This window comes from Podarcis raffonei, chromosome 17, assembly GCF_027172205.1.
Source record: "Podarcis raffonei isolate rPodRaf1 chromosome 17, rPodRaf1.pri, whole genome shotgun sequence".
NCBI classification, from domain to species: Eukaryota; Metazoa; Chordata; class Lepidosauria; order Squamata; family Lacertidae; genus Podarcis; species Podarcis raffonei.
Genome location: NC_070618.1, coordinates 15,349,563 through 15,369,448, shown reverse-complemented (window position 1 = coordinate 15,369,448; position 19,886 = coordinate 15,349,563). Strand labels below are relative to the sequence as shown.

Genomic DNA, 19,886 nt, shown 5'->3' with positions numbered 1-19,886 from the left:
CATTTATAGATAAGCATCTGTGTTGGGCAGTGGCTTGATATATAGTAGGGTAGCGGCTTCCGGCGGAAACTGCAGACATGATAAGTGCGAGATAACCCTCCGGGGGGTCTCGAGTGGTGTGGGGGCTATTTGAGAGGTTTCGCGAAGGCTACGCAGCCCTCGGATCCTCGGGAAGAGATCCCGAGGGGCACTGGCTCCCTGGGTCTTATCGGGCAAATGATAGATTTTTGCAAGCTTGCCTGGGGTCATGTACCACCTGTATATCATTTTCATAATATTCATAATATTCTCTCTTAAGGCATTACAGGAATCGCGATAGCTAAAAAAATAAAATATTTAGGAATTTGGATGACAACAAAAAATATAAATCTGTACAAGGACAACTATGAGGTGGTATGGAAAGAAATTAAGAAAGATAAGGACATATGGAGCAGACTAAAATTGTCATTATTAGGCAGAATCTCTGTGATAAAAATGAATATACTACCTAGACTGTTATTTTTATTTCAAGCAATACCAGTGGTAAAGGGGATAAGACAATTTAAGGATTGGCAAAAAAATTTAGCGAAATTTGTCTGGCAGGGGAAAAGGCCAAGGATAAAAATGAAGATACTAGTAGATAAGAAAGAAAGAGGAGGTTTTGATTTACCAGACCTGACTTTATATTATGAAGCTTCATGCTTGGTATGGTTAAAAGATTGGCTGACTTTAGAAAATACTGACCTATTAGATCTAGAGGGCCATGACAATAGATACGGTTGGCATTCGTACCTATGGTACAACAAAGTAAAGGTACATAAAGGTTTTCTAAACCATGTGATCAGGAAATCTTTATATGAAGTATGGGATCGGAATAAAAACCTCCTGGAAAGAAAGACACCGTGGTGGATATCACCAATTGAGGTGCTGACAACAAAAAAAAGTAAACATGGAAGGGGAAAGAGTAACATATGAGGATATTACTAGAAAAAACAGACCAAGGGATAAAGCTCAAACCATATGACCAAATTGAAAAGATGTTAACAGGGTGGCTGCAATACCACCAGATCAGTGACTTATTAAAGGAAGATAAAAAGAGAAATGGGTTCGAAGACAAAAAATCGAAATTCCAAATCGAGTTAATAGACTGTAAAGATAAAATTTTATCAAGAGTGTATAGCTTATTGCTAGAATGGTATACAAAAGACAAAGAAGTAAAGGAATCAATGATAAAATGGGCAATTGATATTGGGCATAACATTGAATTGGATGCGTAGAAAAGATTATGGAAGGAGGGTTTGAGATTTACAGGATGCATGGCTTTAAAGGAAAACTTGCTAAAAATGATGTATAGATGGCATTTGACGCCAGTAAAATTAGCTAAAATGTATAGGAAAAAAGATAGGAAATGTTGGAAATGTAAAAAGGCAGATGGCGACTATTTCCATATGTGGTGGACCTGCGATAAGGTAAAAAAAATTTGGGAATCAATTTATAATGAACTCAAAAAAATATTTAGATATACTTTCCCCAAAAGACAGGAAGTGTGTCTATTAGGCTTAATAGGAACAGAAATTAAAATAGAAGATCAAAATTTGTTCATGTATGCTACAGCTGCCGCGAGGACCCTTCTGGCCCAAAGATGGAAAGTACAAGATATACCAACTATTCAGGAGTGGCAGGCGAAGTTGACAGAATATGCAGAACTTGCCAAACTGTCAGGGAGGATCCGGGACCAGGGAGATCAAAGATACCAAAATAACTGGAGTAAATTTATTGAATATTTAAAGAAGAATTGTAAAGAGGTCAAGACACTAGCAGGATTGACATAACACCTCCAATGTATAATAGTACTAATATGAGAATGATGTGCGTGATGGAAAGAGGATAAATATACCAGTTGTGGGGAGGGAGGGGGGTCGTGGCTCGGCAGAGTCAAAGGGAATGTATGGTGCTATTACAATTTGTTGGAAAAGAATATGTAAGGAAAACAATAAAAATTCACTCGGGGAAAAAAAGATATATAGTAGGGTAGCAGGTACAAGTGTCCCTATATGGCACTAGCTTCATGCTAGGAATGCATTCACTCCTTGCATAACTGTCTGCCATGGAGATTCCAAGGACTCAGAATCCTGTCTAGAGCAAGTAGGTTAACAACCCTACAGAGGACTATCTGGGAGCATCCTGGCCACTGCTGCCTCTAGGGGTCTTAATTTGGCTCCCAAGGCCCTTTATCCCCAAATCACACCCACCTGCCCCACCCCCAATATTGTATGTCACATCACGGGTGAGGCAGGTAAATGCCTGCCTGTCATCACTTCAAAGTCCATTTCCAAGCTGCAGAGTCAAAGGCAGGGAAATTTCTTGCATCAGGTCTTGTGTTGCTGTGAAGTTGCACTACTGATGGTCTGTAGGAATATGTAATAATATGCTCTTGTACTGTGCCACTGACACCCTGCCTATATAAGTGCTGGAATATACTGAGAGTCAGTGTGGTGTATTGGTTAGAGTGTTAGATTTGGGAGACCAGGTTTCAAATCCCTGCTCATCCATGAAGCTCACTGGGTGACAGTGGACCAGGCTCCATCAGTCATTGCATTAAGGCTCTTCAATGCTGACCAGCGTATTGAGTATTCATTCATTCTGACTGGTTTGTGAGAAGGTTATAAGGCATTACATCAGGCAATTTTCATCCCACACTTTCCATTGCATTTTCCTGTTACTTTGCTTATCACAAAAAACCCGACTTTTTTGAAGGGGTGGGTGGGGAGTGGGCTTGTTGTGCAAGAACACCAAATCAACTTGAATTGCAGAGCCTGAACTTTTCGATATGTGATTGTATCACACCTCAGAATAGCAACAGTCCAGAATAGCCCATTGTCTCTCAAAAGCCAAGTCATGTGCGCTGGACCAGGAAATGAACTTTTTATAGCATGAGCCTCTGCTCTGATTTATTAATTGAAGTAGGTCAAGCAAGAATAGAAACAATTATTGAAACTTAGCACCTGGAAATCCAACCAAATTCTTAGTGGATGTAAGTAAACTAGAGTCAGTGAATCTAAGAGAGAAGTTATGCCATTTGAAATCTGGTCTGTCATCTTCAGACTTTTTCTTCTCCAAAACAAAACAAAAAACAGAATAATAACTATTTCTTCTGTAAATGTAAAGGCTGTAACTTGGATGTCATAGCCAATCAGGGGTCAGAGACTGGAACTGGAACACAGGATAACTAGCTTCCTCTTCCTGCCCTTCCCAGAAATGACTGGTGACTTTTTAGTGCTTAGAGCAGCAGATGATGCTCTTCACACAGCCCAAGGTTGGTAAAAAACCAGTGAAATAAGCAAAGTGATTTGATGGTTTGCTTGCCCTGTAATGGCATGCAAAATCTCCCACCTGAAGAATACTGCTCACACTTCCTGCTGGTAAAACCAACCCTGACAGCTCTCTTCTGATCTTAAAGAGGGATTTCCCTCTTCCCTTGCTTCAGCTGCTGATTGTCATCATACCTGGTTAAGGGCCAGCAAATTCTGGTGAAGGTTATTTCTAAACTCAGAACCTGTCACTCAACAAACTCCAGATCCCTAAACCATGTCTAGTGGCTATATAACTCCAAGAGCATATATTATATTTGCTAATGTTGGAAGAGTTGATGAGACTCTTAGTTCATAATAGCATAATAGCCTCATTGCAGGCTGTCATTCACTTTCCTCATGCAAGAATTAAGAAACCCATAATCCATGTGACTTATGTTGTGACAAGCCCTGCTATAATAATTGGATGACTGTCTAGACATAGACAGGAGCCTGTTTTGGTATGGTATGTTGGCAGTCAAAATTCTGCCGACATGGAAAGTTCTAATTGTTGAGTGTGTGTGTTACCTACCCTGAAGAATGGTCACTCTGAGTGGCTTAAACTGGAGTTCCTTTATTCTATACTGAACTCATTCATTCATTCATTCAATCATTTAGTATTTGCATTATTTTTACTTATTTTTGTAGAAGTAATTTTCTGAAGACTGGCACAATATAGCCTCTGAAAATCTGTGATTGTAATGATCACATTGTGGCTGATCAATTTCATGTTGCTATAGCAGATTACTCCCCCACCCCCAATGTAACTAGGTGGCATTTGTCAGTGATGTGGGATGTTGTGCAGGTTTCTTCTGAAACTAATGTGTTTGAAGCTTCAGGATCAATGTCTTATATAGAGACGGTGACATCAGCGATGGAAGAGACATTAACAGAACAATCCTGCACATGTTTACTCAGATGTTAACCCCATTGAGCTCAATGTCCTATGTGTGTTTACATGGGCATGCACTGAATTCAAGTGTATAGAATTGCAGGGGTTCAGCACATTCTTATGCATGTTTACTTGGAAGTGTGTCACAATGTGTTCATTGGGGTTAACCCCTAGGTGAGAGTGCATAGTATCAGAATCTTACAATACAGAAATTGGAACATTCCATTGTCAAAGGTACACTGGTATTATTATTATTATTATTAGTAGTAGTAGTAGTAGTAGTAGTATACTGCCCTATACCCTTAGGTCTCAGGGCGGTTCACAACATAAAATCACAATATAAAACACAAAATACATAATAAAAACAAAAACAACCCAATAATCCACCTCAACACATTTTAAAAGGGCATTAGATGCCAATCAGCTAAAGGCCTGGTTAAAGAGGAATGTTTTTGCCAGGCACCTAAAGGTGTGTACAGTGGTACCTCAGATTACAGACATTCAGGTTACAGATGCTTCAGGTTACAGACTCTGCTAACCCAGAAATAGTACCTCGGGTTAAGAACTTTGCTTCAGGATGAGAACAGAAATTATGCTCTGGCGGTGCGGGAGCAGCGGGAGGCCCCATTAGCTAAAGTGGTGCTTCAGGTTAAGAACAGTTTCAGGTTAAGAACGGACCTCCAGAACAAATTAAGTTCTTAACCCGAGGTACCACTGTAATGAAGGCGCCAGCCAAACCTCCCTGAGCCTCCACAAATGGGCCCATTCTGGGTGGCCGCCGTCTGGATCTCTCAAGGAGGAGGCACACAAAGAAGGACCTCAGAGGATGATCTCAGGGTCCAGATTGGCTCATATGGAAAGAGGCGGTCCTTGAGGTATTGCGGTCCTGAACCATTTAGAATGAATGAAACAGGGCAAAGTCACGGGCAGGATGGAGACAGCACAAAGAAGGGGCATAACTGGCACCACATCTCACCCTTTTAATCCACACAGATGCCCCCGTTGATGCCTTAATCTTGCACCAGCCCTAGGCCTGGTGCAAAAAAAAATTCCCTCCTATTGACTTTGGTGGTGGTGGTGGTGGGATTGTATCCATGATAGCCCTGCCACATCACCATGACAGAGCATAGGATATAGTGTAACTCAGCCTTCAACAACATGGTGCCCTTGGTATCTTTGGACTATAATCCCCATCAACCCCAGCCAACATGACCAATGATTGGGGGTGATGGAAGCTGCAGTCCAGCAAAACCAGGAGAACATCAGGAGGTAGCTCCACTCATAACCACATCATGCTACCACCAGAATATAAACCTGTCACTGGTAGACCATGGCCATATCCACACCATACATTGAAAGCACTCACCTACCACTTTAATAGTCCTGTGATTCCAAATCTAGCCTGGTCAGGTGCAACATGCTCTCCGTCCATCTCACAAAACAACTGAGCATCCAAGTCCAGGGACCGTGTGTTTCAGCTGTTTGCTGTTGTTCATTATTCTCTCTCTGTCTCCCTTTGCATTCCACAGGCCACTCTCCCACAGGGGCAGGATCTGCCCTACACCCCCTTTCTGTGCTGACCACAAGGGAGACCCACCCCATGACAAGTAGCGGTGATCTCTGTGGGGGGGTTGTGACCTACCTGCTCCTGGTAGGCTCCTGCACCCTTGAAAATCTCTTTATGACAAGGCAGTTATGCAACAGGTGAAGGTGTTCCTAGCATGGAGCTTGTGCTAAAAATGGACCTGCTGTCTGTTGAGCACGGAAATCTTGCTGGGGCAACTGGTTGCCAACTCTCCTTGTGTATCTTTCTGGTTCACAATCTTCTCCAACCTGGATACTGTTCAATAAAGGCATTGGCAATGTCGCCTGCATTGTTTCGTTGACAGATCACTAGCTCCCACCCCCTCCTTGTGTGACCTAGTTCCAGCTAGACTCTAGGTGGGGCTTTTGATGGGCTCCATGGCTCCTCCACCTCCTCCACTCTGTTTACTCAGGTTTCCTAAACTGGGATGGAGGCTACCTAGTTTTAGGCCTACCTACTTTCAGGCTACCTAGGTGTAATGGGGAAGAGCCTCCACCGGGTGTCTTCTTCTTCTTTGGTGACCACTCATAGTTGAATAAGACGGCCTTCCATGAATATGGTCTTAACAGTCTTCCTGTAGGTGACTGTGGAGGCCAGTTCTGGATCCACACGTCCTTCCACAGTGGGGACATAGGTTTCTGGGCAGGAACTGATCACAGTGAGGGTTTGCCAAACGTGCCTTCCTGTTAGCTCGTTTCCGCCTTTCGTCCTGAGTTTGTGCTTCTTCAAAGTTCACAACGCCTTTGGTGAAGGCTCTTCTCCAATTGGAGCGCTCACAGACTAGTGATTCCCAGTTGTCGGTGTTTAAACTACATTTTTAAAAAGAGATTTGCCTCGAGAGCATCTTTAAACCTCTTTTGTTGCCCACCGGCATAACGCTTACCAATCTTAAGTTTGGAACAGAGTATTGCTTTGGAAGATGGTAATCAGGCATCCGAACAACATGACCAGTCCAATGAAGTTGATGTTGAAGAATCATTGCTTCGACACCAGTGATCTCTGCTTCTTCCAGTACACTGGCATTTGTTCACCTGTCTTCCCAAGTGATATGGGATAAGGCAGTCAGCTGCAGGTGAAGGGGTGGAGAGCATAGGAGCCAATTCCTAGGGGCTGAGGTCCCTTCACCCCCAATAAACTATTTGAGGGGGTCAGGGTCCGTCCCCCCCCAAATTGATGGACATTGCATTCAAATGTTGTGGGTAAACCACATCATATGATTAATTATGTGGTGTGGGGCTTACCTGGGCACCACCCAATATTTTATTCAAATCAGTGCCTTTGCTGAGCACTGGAGACAATACAGGTTTCCTTTACCGCATCTAAAACCAAACCAAAACCTGGAAAACATTATTTTATATATATTTCAAACAGATATGCAATCATACAGCAGAAAGAGGGAGGACATGGATACATAATAATACAGAGAGCCTCTTTTGCATTGAAAATAGGACAATAAAACTCCTCAAGCCATTTAGTCACAGCCCTTGATCATAATTCATTTGCATGGGCTAATATCATTTTAGAAAACATTTAGTCCTTGTCACAGTGATCAACATTAAATATGATGTTGTGTCAAAACAGCTGACATGCAAATTGTATGCCTGTCAGCATTTCACAATGAGCATGAAGTCAGCTGCGTGCGCACACACACACACACCTCTTTCTTGCTGGGGAAACCAGGGCACTTGAAGAGCGAGTCAGAATGGTCTTTCTTCTTTCATAACATCACCTTTGTGGGAGTTGATCTGCAGTGCACACACTTCACTGGCACATGAAGAATATCTCAGAGCGAGGTGGAGGAAGGTATATGGTTGCCACATAGTCACTACCCAGCGATGTTTCTTGATCCTTGTTATTGCTGAAATAGGTCTTCCTTGATCTTTTAGTTGTATGGGGGTGGGGAGAGGATGCACCTCATCTCCTGCATCCCATACGACTGGAGACTCCAAAACACTGCTTCCTTCTTCTTCTCCTCCTCCTCCTCTTGCAGCCTCTATTGGGCCAAGTTCTTTTGGTGTGGGATTAGACCAGCATACTCAAGACTTTATCAGACAGAGCAGAGAAATAGCTAATGGACCACCACTTTTCATGTGACAGGTGCACATTTTGTACATATAGCCTGCACTCTTTCCTTCAACAATGCACTGTTGTTTCAGGGAAGGGGTTTTTAACCTTTCCCCCATGATGCAGTCCTAATCAAAATCGTCTCCTTATTGTGGAATCTTCAACCAAGGGCTAACAGCAGCTTCCATTGGCATAGTCTGACCCCTTCCTTTGGTAATCCTCACAGAACTCTAGCCCAATGGTTGCCATTAATTTGATTTGATTTTGAATTGATTTTAGAATGAATTTCAATGAATTGATTGTGATTTTATGTAAACTGTGTTACTTTTATTGTTTTTAGCTGCTATGAGCCCGGCTTCAGCTGGGGAGGGCAGGGTACAAATAAAATTATTATTATTATTATTATTATTATTATTATTATTATTATTATTATTATTATCAGCTCCTAGTGGCTGCTGAGGTTCCTTTGCCTCCCCCATAAAATATTTGAGCCCCCCTCCATTTGATGTGCATTGCTACTTAAATGGTGTGTGTGCATCACCTCTTGTGATCAGTTATGTGGGGTGGGGCTTATCTACCCCCCTTTTTTATTCAAGTTGGCACCCTTAGTAGCTTCTTTTGTTTTTTTGTGAGGGGGGGTGTACAACGAAAGTGGCATGCTAATAAGGTTAAAACCCCTCCCTGTGTGCTGCGTTCCCAGTCTTAGTAGTAGTAATAGTAGTTAAAGTATCCATGAAAACCCCTTTCACAATGTAATCATCATACAGTTATAATACAGTAACAAACACACGCCAAAACTTATATTCTCTCAAAGGTTTGCATGTTAAAGAACAGAGATCATGATCAAAGGAAATGGAGTCTGTTAACAATTTATATGAAAAGAGAATTAAACATATGAGCTGGCTTGGATTATTTACTTCTATAAATCCCAATTATGATCCTAATCTGGGGCCAAGGTTGCTGACAGATGAATGCATGTTTAAGCGAATATGAAGAATGAAGGGGATACATGTTCTTGAAAAAAGCTGGAAGTAATAGCTATGCTCATTTATAATGGTTTTTACTTATTGCTGGTTTTAACTTGGCTAGGAACCATGATTGAGGGATGTGCTAGAAATCTTATCAGAAAGACCAAACTTTTCAGCCCCCTGGCTTCACTGAAGCTGATTTTCTGGGAGGTATAGGACATGGAACTTCTCCCCCCCCCCATGTTACACTCAATTTTATTTATACAAAATGCCTTGAGTGAAAAGAAGAAAACTATTGCTAGTCAGTCGCTCTTGCGGCAAGGTGGTCACTTGGCATTCTTAGCATTGTTGGCCTTCATTTTCTACAGCCCTTTCTTGTAGTTTTCCTTTGCAAAATGCATGTTCTGGAGGAACTTGGGATCAGCCCCCTTCAGAGATTCATATCTATTTGATCTGGGTTTCTTATTGCCCGTTTCTGTGCCACTTGCGAGACTGGTGTGGTTCTTGGACTTAGCCATGACTTAAACCTGAACCTCCACCACAGTTCAGACCAAAACCAGAAGAGCCTGACATGGAACTTCTTTATTATTTGGAGACCCGGGTCACATTTTAAGAGACTGAAATCAATCAAAACAAAACTATTTCTTTCTAAAGGTATGGAGAGGTGATGATGTTGAAGTCACATGACGTCAGTCTGTTTCAGATTGGGTCTTCTCCTATTCTGGTCAATTTTCAGATTCTCACTTACCGTAAATCCAGTTATCCACATTTCCACATCAGTTTGATTAGATAGATGATAGATGATAGATAGATAGATAGATAGATAGATAGATAGATAGATAGATAGATAGATACGTAGATAGATGATAGATAGTCCTCATGAAAATTCATCAGCATTTTAGTGCATTCTCCTAATAGACATCTTTTTGTATGCACTTTTGCTTAAGATTCATATTTTTGCAATGCACTTTTGCCTGATATGATGCATTTTATAAGTTATTTTCAGCAATATATGCATTTCCAAACACACTTGTACATTTTTGTACACATTATTTGGCTAGAGAACTGCACTGCAAAATTTGGAAAACTGTAGATTTTGAAGGATTGCTGTGTTTTAGTTCGTGCATTTTTGGGGAGGAAGTGTGAATTAGGTAGGTTTGGCTTTAAATGTAAATTCAGGTGGATTTCTCCCCCATCTCTACCTGCGGCCTTCCAGATGTTGTTGGACTCCCATCAGCTCCAACTAGCATGGTCAATGTCAGGGATGTTGGGAGTTGGATCCCTGTAGCATCTGGAGGGCTTCAGATTTTCCATCCCTGCTGTAGACGTATCACTATATTTTTGCCGCTTGTAGCAAACTGCACTGCAATTAAAACATTTTGCTCTGGGTATGTTAACATACTGTATTGCACAAATATGTATTATGCTGAAAGAGACAGCTGATTTACCACGCCGAAAAGTGCATTTCATTAAAACTGTTTTCGATGTATTAAATGTGGCTTTAGTTTTGTGTTGTTGTTGGAACCAGCGCAACCTCTGGTTTCACAAATGAAATGGTTTGAGAATGGGGGTTACCTTTCTTAATTGGGCGTCTGCACAGAACAGTGGAGAGTTTTTCTATTTTCTAGCTTCTTTCAAAATGCAGACCAACTCAAATCTCATATTCCACCCCGCACCTATTACAAATCTCCCTGCACAAAAAATGTGAGCCAGTGACTAGTTAGTTTTTCATATCCTTGATAACATCATTTGTGAAACTGAAGTTGGCTTTCCAAACATGGCAGGTATGTAATACGTAATACCCTTGCGAACTTTGTGAACATTAATTTTCCCCCTTTTGTTTAAAGGAAAATTTAAATTTGAGAAAAAAGCGTTATCTCCTAAACTCATTCCGTTCCCATCTCTTCTTTTGCCTCTCCCAGACCAAGATGAGAGAGCTGCAGAACTGAGCAGAGAGCAAAATGAGAAAACCATACGCAGTACCCAGACAGCCCTCCGAAACTTCAGGGAGTTTCTCATCTCTAAGTATCCCTCGGAAACCCGGGAGATCTACATCATTCCTTGCAAAGAGCTGGATGCTTACTTAGCATCGTTCTTTGTCGATGCCCGACAGAAGGATGGTTCAGAATACGAGCCAAATAGTTTGGCCAATTACCAATGTGGGCTGGAGAGGTATCTCAAGGAGCACCGATATGGATACAGCATTACCAGGGACAAGGAATTCAAGAGGTCTCAAGAAGCCCTGAAGCAGAAGCAGATAGAGCTGAGGTGCAAAGGGAAAGGCAACAAGCCGCACAAGTCCATGAAGCTTACCTTTGCAGATGAGCTTATCTTACGTAAGAGAGGCCTACTGAGCCGATACAACCCCGAGGGACTGCTGAACCTCGTCTGGCTTAACAACACCAAGGCGTTTGGCCATTGTACCGGCTTCCACGGCTCCACCCTCAAATGGGGGGACATTAGGCTTCGGGTGACAGAGACAGGGCTGGAATATTTGGAATGGATGGGTCAAGACAGCGGCGATGGGAGCACCAAAACCAAGAGGACGGGCACGGACTCCAGAGTGTACGCAACGCAACACGCTCCACAGACCTGCCCCGTGCAAGACTACAAGGAGTACGCACAAAGGCGCCCCCCTGCAATGCGATATGAGGACGCTCCTTTCTACTTGTCCATCAAGCCGGTTGTTAACCTAGCTGCTCTTCATTGGTACAATTGCCAAGCCCTAGGTAAAAATAAACTGGCCAAGATGGTCAAGACGATGTGCGAGAAGGGGAACATTCCCGGTAGGAAGACCAACTTCAGTGTGTACCAGAGCTGCAGCACACTCTCCGAAGCTCAAAGCAACCAGCTGGTTCTGATTTGCAACAACTTAAGCCAGCAGGCTGCTCAGTCCATGGCGAGCCATTCCGGCTCTGGCAACTTCATCGTGTCTGCATCTTATGACTCTTCTTCAGACACGGCTTGAGAGGACTCGAGATGGGAACATGTTGTGTTTGAAGCTGTGGGTCTGTGCCTAGGGACACACATCAGTTGTGATTCTACACAGCTACCCTCCTGACTCACCTTTCCCCAGTGTTAATTCACTTTATTAAAACAAATAATATATAAATATATATATATATATTCTTTTTACAAAGACGTGAATAGAAATAGTTTAGTATAACTTATATAGTATTTATAGTGCTGATATGGGGGGGGGGAATGAAACCTACTTATAGGGTGCTAATATAATGGTAGATTTTCAAAAGGGGAAATAGTTTTCAGGCATATACAAGGCAGGCCATAGTCTTTAGGCAGAAGCAAGCAACACTACGCACTTAAGTCAGTTGTAACACAGCCATATCTTGAGAAGACCCTCTGTGAAGACAACATGGTTCACAAGTGGCAACTGAGCACTGGGGACAGCGTGCCCAATAGTGGTGCCCCAGAGTGCTTTTCTGCACCTCCTGTTTATTGCCTTTGAGCTTGTGCAGAAGATGTTGTCATTAAATCATGTCCAAAATGCATCACTTGCACCTAAACATATTTGGTTTTTAAAAAAATAATAACGAGTGTATATTCCCCTTGATGCTTCATGTCTTTTGAAAGTTTGCTGTTAATATGACATGAATTCAGTATTGTGTGTGGAAGGAAGAGGGATAATTTTCTATTTTCTTTCTTGCCGGCAAATATGGTTCTTTTCCAGCCTGATTTAAGGGGGAGAGAAGGAACAAAGAAAATGGGGTGCAGCTTACTGGAGCATTTTCCCTCTATTTTTCATTTGCTCCTTGTGTCTCAGTTGTGCCAGCTTGTGGGGTGGGGAAGACATGGTAATGATCAACAAAGTGAAAAATAACAGTGGTGGTAAAAAAAAAAAAGGTATAATATTTATCCATATGCAAAAACAACTGTCATGGCAAAAAACTAGACTGTTACACAAACAAACAATCTTAACTTTCCCCAGCTGAAAACCAGTGTTTTAGCACTTTTGTGACAAGTCATTTTTAAAATATATATATACTGTCAAAGATTCAGCTCTAGATGCTACACCAAGCAGCCACAATGCAAAACAGAATTATAAGGTTGCTTAAATTGTGGCCAGCATTTGTATTTCCTTGATAAAATACAGCAATAACAGCAAAAACAATGCCCCCCCATCTCCCAGAAACCATGAAAAGCTGAGAGTACAGTTGCAAACCTCATTTTGTTGTTGTTTTAATGGGGGCGGGATTTTTCTAGGGAATCAACATGAAAACAGAGAGACCTCCCTGCTCCACTAAGTTCCAAGCACACTTGTTGTGTGATGCTCCAAAATAAACACACATGCTTTTTGGAGTCTTTGTCCTGGCTAGATCTGGAGAGAGCTGGGCTTTCTTTTTCAAGGCTCAAGCACAGTTGTTCCCCAGCAGCAGGGTTTCCCTGCCATACAGTATATCAAGGGTAGCCAATGTGGGGCCCTCCATATGGTGTTGGGACTCCCAGACTGCATCATCGCCAGCCAGCATGGCCAATGACCAAGGATGATCAGAGTTTTAGTCTGGAAACATCTTCCCATTACACTGGATACCTCTGCAATACAGTCATACCTGGGAAGTTGAATGCCTTGCGACTCGAACGCTTTGGCTCCCGAACGCCGCAAACCCAGAAGCGAGTGTTCCAGTTTGCAAATGCTCTTTGGAACCCAAATGTCCAACGCAGGTTACGCGGCCTGTAGCCAATCGGAAACCACACCTTGGTTTCCAAACGTTTTGGAAGTCGAACAGACTTCCGGAATGGATTCCATTTGACTTCCAAGGTATGACTGTATGTGGTTCTTACAGATTGCCACACTACCAGTGTGTACAGAGGGCACCAGATTGAGGAAAGCTGATCTGGCCCCATATTCCATTATATACAACTCAGCACTAGGAAATCTGTAGCAGGGGGCCGGGGGACTTTTGATCTATATGCCACATTTAATCCTCCTGGTGATTTGATTCTCCCATCACATATTTTAGGAAATTTGCATTGTTTCGTTACAGAACAATTTTCTATTGAGCGAATTTTTTATAGTATATTAAATCTTATGCAGTAACATCTGATCGGGGGGGCAACTTGAATAAAATATGGGGGGCAGGAATGCATAATTGATCATTAGACATGGCACATGCACACCATTTGAATGGCAATGCTCATCAACTTTGAGGGGGGACAGGCCCCTCAAATATTTTATGGGGGGGAGGGAGAAGGGACCTCAGCCCACAGGAGTTGGCCCCTATGCATCTGATGTTTTCTAACTCAAGAATAACCAACTATTCATGTGGGGCCTAAAAGCAGATCTGGAAGCCCTTTGTCTGTGCCTGATGTATGGGGCAGATGAAAGAGCAGCTAGGACTTTTGCACCTTTAATTGCTGTGTAGAAGAGGGGATTTCAGCATCACAATCTGCTTAAGGTTCAATAGCCCTGTCTACATTTTCATTTGGCCACCAAGGCTATTATATAGTCTATGCCCATATTTCCACTCATAAGGATAAAAAAAAAAGTTTTCATGTTACAGGAGCCATTCCATACATAGTTGCATCTCTCTTTGGGAGTTTATAATGCTCCAGCTTTGCTTGAGCACATTGCCCCTTAACTTGTAGCACTCTTATTGGTAGATGTCATCAACTTTAGTACAGAACCTGCCCATTTGTGTAGAGATCAGTTTGTGCAGCAAAATATATTTCCCCTCTTCCCTTGACTGCTGAGAATATGGAAGTTGGTTGTCCCTGTTTTCTTCTAACCAATTCCCTGTTCCAACTGAAGTCAACTTTTTTAGCAGTTTTTTTTGGGGGGGGAGGGGAGGAGTAATTTGCTTCTAAAAAATAAATAAATCTCTGTCTTGCCAAAAAATAAAAAAATTCTATGCATTGTGTAATTCAGTGATGTTCCTGTTAAATATGCATGTTTTATCAATGCATTTGTGATCTTTGTAGGATTGTTAACCATTGCTGCTATAACCATTTATTGTAGTTAAATGGGGGGAAATGGTACAGTTTACTGTGAGGGCTGTGCAAGTTAATAGTTTTCTGTGTGACATTACAACTTGTATCTTTTTTATTTTTATTTATATATTTTTTAATCTGGAGTTCATACTAGTGCCTTCTGTAGAAGGAAAATATAATATGTTGTGGTTGATAAATCGTGCCAAATTTTCAAGTCATGCTGTTCTAAGACATCCAGTCTGCGACCAGGGCAAACAAACAGTTAATGTGTTATTTTGGGCCCAACTTTATATTGTTATTATAAATCATTTAAATAGCACTTTTAAAATGTCCTAGGTGGGTCACTATGATTCTCATTATACAGTTGGGGAAACCGTGGCTTCCCAGGGTGCATCAAGATGACAGACTTTAACTGGTTTAGCAATCATTTCTTTTTCCCATGGAACCCAAAAAATCTATTGTAACTGTGAGGGGGGATGCTAAAGATATAACAGAATTCTCAGCTATTCACAGTCTAAGGTTTTAGTGAAACTTTGGCCCTGGGAAAGACTACCTTTTATCTTTACCAAGGTAGTTCCTAATAAATTTTCGTAAACCCTTCCCCCACAGTGTTGCAGTGTATTTTATGGGAGGTGCTGTAACCCTTCACAGTGTCTACAACATCATTTAAAGACTGTCATCTCACCAAGCGAGTTGGCCACTAACAAGCTCTCAGTTTTGCAAATGGAAACCAGATAAGCAGTTGAGGTCTTTCCCCTAAATTAATTAACATAAAAGTGGAAAAAAAAGTTTAGTTGCTTGATGGCAAAGGATTCTTGGCTGGTGAAACAGGAAGTTGCTAACTGAGGAACTCTGGATCCCGGTTAGTTACATGATTTTGTGGAATTCTTTATCTGATTATTTAGTAAGCTTCATGGAGAGCCACATCTCCACAGTAGTGCACCTGCTTTGCATTCAGAAGGCGCCAAGTTCAATCCCCAGGGATGGGGAAACATGCGGCCTTTCAGATGTTGGATTCCAGTTCCCATCAGCCCCAGGCAGCATGTCCAATGGTCAGGGATTATGAGAGTTGTAGTCCAAAGGAACATAGGTGTAGACCAGGCACCCCCAAACTTGGCCCTTCAGCTGTTTTGGGACTACAATTCCCATCATCCCTGACCACTGGTCCTGTTAGCTAGGGATGATGGGAGTTGTAGTCCCAAAACAGCTGGAGGGCCGAGTCTGGGGATGCCTGGTGTAGACACTACCAACCTAGATGGGCTAATGGTCTGTTTTGGTATAAGGCCATTTCCTATATTCCTGGAATAGGTAAGGTAAAGGAGGCTGTGGTCTAAACCACTGAGCCTCTTGGGCTTGCCTATCAGAAGGTCGGCGGTTTAAACCCCCGCAGCGGGGTGAGCTCCCGTTGCTCTATCCCCGCTCCTGCGAACCTAGCAGTTCGAAAGCACGGCAGTGCAAGTAGATAAATAAGTACCACTGTGGCGGGAAGGTAAATGGTGTTTCCATGCGCTCTGGTTTCTGTCACGGTGGCCCGTTGTGCCAGAAGTGGTTTAGTCATGCTGGCCACATGACCCAAAAAGCTGTCTGCGGACAAACACCTTCTCCCTCAGCCTGAAAGTGAGATGAGCCCCGCAATCCCATAGTTGCCTTTGACTGGATGTAACCATCCAGGGGTCCCTTTACCTTTACCTTTTATTCCTGGAATAGAAGGATCATTTGTATAATAAATCAGTAGTGAAGCTATAATTCAGAGAGCAATACCTTCAGATGAAAGACTTGCAAATTACTTTATTATTTTCGTGATGACCTTGTTCTAATTTTTTTTTAAAAGCTAATTGCAATATGCATGACTCTTTATTTTTGTTCCATCCAAAAGCTGATCCAGCTCATGCAGGAATCACTAGGAGTTACTTGCTAAAACGGGAGTTTTATGAAGTGCAAAAGCTCCTGGTCACAAGCTTCTCAAGGTGATGTGCAGTAAAAACAGCAGAAAACAGTTTTGTTGTTGTTTAGTCGTTTAGTCATGTCTGACTCTTCGTCACCCCATGGACCAGAGCACGCATGGCACTCCTATCTTCCACTGCCTCCTGCAGTTTGGTCAAACTCAAGCTCATAGCTTCGAGAACACTGTCCAACCATCTCATCCTCTGCCGTCCCCTTCTCCTTGTGCCCTCCATCTTTCCCAACATCAGGGTCTTTTCCAGGGAGTCTTCTCTTCTCATGAGGTGGCCAAAGTATTGGAGCCTCAGCTTCACAATCTGTCCTTCCTGTGAGCACTCAGGGCTGATTTCCTTAAGAATGGATAGGTTTGATCTTCTTGCAGTCCATGGGACTCTCAAGAGTCTCCTCCAGCACCATAATTCAAAAGCATCAATTCTTTGGCTATCAGCCTTCTTTATGGTCCAGCTCTCACTTCCATACATCACTACTGGGAAAACCATAGCTTTAACTATACAAACCTTTGTTCGCAAGGTGATGTCTCTGATTCTTAAGATGCTGTCTAGTTTGTCATTGCTTTTCTCCCAAGAAGCAGGTGTCTTTTAATTTTGTGACTGCTGTCACCATCTGCAGTGATCATGGAGCCCAAGAAAGTAAAATCTCTCACTGCCTCCATTTCTTCCCCTTCTATTTGCCAGGAGGTGATGGGACCAGTGGCCATGATCTTCAGAAAACAGTTTAGAAATAGGTAAAAGCACCCCCCAATAAAACCCACCCCAGATACTTTTAAAACAAATGTATGAATGGCACATTGCACTTGCTGTGTGAGAGCAGATCAGCTCTGCCTGTTGAGAATTCTGAAGGCTTCTCCGCTGTCAAACGGCAGTCATATATGCTTCTCTCTCTTTCTCTTGAGGCTAATTTCCCCTGCTCCTATCTCTTTTAATACTTAGGGGAAAACAGCTGCCAAGGAAAGAGATTAAAGTAGACTGGCACTCAGATCCTCTGCATGTTTGGCTTTGAGCACTATCACCTCCAGCTTCCTTGGCATGCTTTTAGAGGAGTTACCATCAGACACAAGTGGCAACTCACAATACATGACTGATGGGATGCATTCAACCTGGTATATGATAAATTGCACAAGCCTATTTTAATTCAATAATTTTCTTCTCTCCCCCCCTTTTAATGGAAATATGTATCTGTGACAATGCAATGATGGCAAAGCACAGAAGGTCCACTTTGTCTCACCGTGGTCCATGCCAATTGCAATCTGATTATAAGACGCTAGGTGGCTGATCATCAGAATGGCTTTAGGATAGATTCAATGGAGGTCCCTGAAATGTCCCATAACTAGCCAGTTCTGTGCTGCTCAACCGTTTTGTGCAACACTACTGTGCAAACACAGTACAAAAACTGTGGTGCAAATAAACCTTGCAAAAGTAACACAACAGCACCTTCTATAAGATGCAGAAACAGCAATTGTTGTACCCTGTCCTGAAGACCTGCATACTTGTATGGTGACTTGGTGGTGTAAGCCCACTGGTCTATCCCTTCCAATAAAATAAAAGGGATATCAAGAGGACTTGAACCTTGAGAAGAAGGGAAGGGCCCCCTGAGTGTTCTAGATTACAGCTCCCTGCTACCCCAGACAATTGGCAATGCTGGCTGGGGTTGACAGAACTTGGGACGCCAATGACTGGGGTGCACCAGGTTAAAAAAGGGTAAAGGGACCCCTGACCATTAGGTCCAGTTGCGGACGACTCTGGGGTTGAGGCGCTCATCTCACTTTATTGGCCGAGGGAGCCGGCGTACAGCTTCCGGGTCATGTGGCCAGCATGACTAAGCCGCTTCTGGCGAACCAGAGCAGCGCACGGAAACGCCGTTTACCTTCCCACCGGAGTGGTTCCTATTTATCTACTTGCACTTTGATGTGCTTTCAAACTGCTAGGTTGGCAGGAACAGGGACCAAGCAATGGGAGCTCACCCCATTGCGGGGATTCAAACCGCTGACCTTCTGATCGGCAAGCCCTTGGCTCTGTGGTTTAGACCACAGCGCCACCGGCGTCCCTCATCAGGTTAGGGAAGACTTTTAAAATAAATATTTCAGTTCTCCTTTAAAAGATATTTATTGAGATTTTACAAAAACATAAGTTTACAAAATAGAAAAAAGGTCGTATAAAAAGAAAAAGATACAAAAAAGAGAACATAGAAAAATACATAAAAAAGAAAAAAGAAGAATAAAAATACAAAATACAAAAGACAAATAGCTAAAAAAGAATTAAAAACAAATCCGTTTTTTGTAACTTTAAACTCATTAGCTTATTTCCTTGGCCTCCTCACACCTCCCCTTTTTGTATTCCCATTTAAATAATCAAATCAGCAAATCCTTACCCTCTTTCATTTATCTTAACTCTATATCTTAACATATTATAACTCTATATTTTCATCCATTATCAATTCATTTTTGCATATTCTTAATAACTTTGTTGCTAATGCCACTTATTTTCAATGCAACATCATTTTAACATTCATTAATTTTACAGTGTTTCTGAAGATAGTCTTTAAATTTCTTCCAATCTTCTTCCACCAACTCTTCTCCCAGGTCTCGGATTCTGCCAGTCATTTCCGCCAATTCCATATAATCCGTCACCTTCATCTGCCACTCTTCCAGGGTGGGTAACTCTTGTGTCTTCCAATACTTTGCAATAAGTATTCTTGCTGCTGTTGTTGCATACATAAAAAAAGTTCTATCCTTCTTTGGCACCAATTGGCCGACTATGCCCAGGAGAAAGGCCTCTGGTTTCCTCAGGAAGGTATATTTAAATACCCTTTTCATTTCATTATATATCATCTCCCAGAAAGCCTTTGGGCACGTCCACCAAAGGTGAAAGAATGTACCTTCATTTTCTTTACATTTCCAACATTTATTATCGGGCAAATGATATATTTTTGCAAGCTTGACTGGTGTCATATACCACCTGTAAATCATTTTCATAATATTCTCTCTTAAGGCATTACATGCCGTAAATTTCATACCGGTGGTCCACAACTGTTCCCAGTCAGCAAACATAATGTTGTGACCAATATCTTGTGCCCATTTGATCATAGTAGATTTAACCGTTTCATCCTGCGTATTCCATTTTAACAGCAAATTATACATTCTT

General features: G+C 42.2%; 1 protein-coding gene across 2 annotated transcripts in view; it reads left to right on the top strand.

Moving 5' to 3' along the window:
• Positions 1 to 19,886, top strand: part of KIAA1958 (KIAA1958 ortholog) — a 78,975-nt gene that overhangs the window by 24,869 nt on the left and 34,220 nt on the right. Inside the window, exon 3 of one of the 2 annotated variants that reach the window (XM_053371663.1) lies at positions 10,761 to 13,517. The exons of the other annotated variant lie outside the window; for it this stretch is intronic. Coding sequence (XP_053227638.1) covers positions 10,761 to 11,806 — 1,046 coding nt within the window. The 3' untranslated portion in view covers positions 11,807 to 13,517. Of the gene's footprint in view, positions 1 to 10,760; positions 13,518 to 19,886 lie in introns of those variants that run through there. 2 annotated transcript variants of the gene reach the window in all.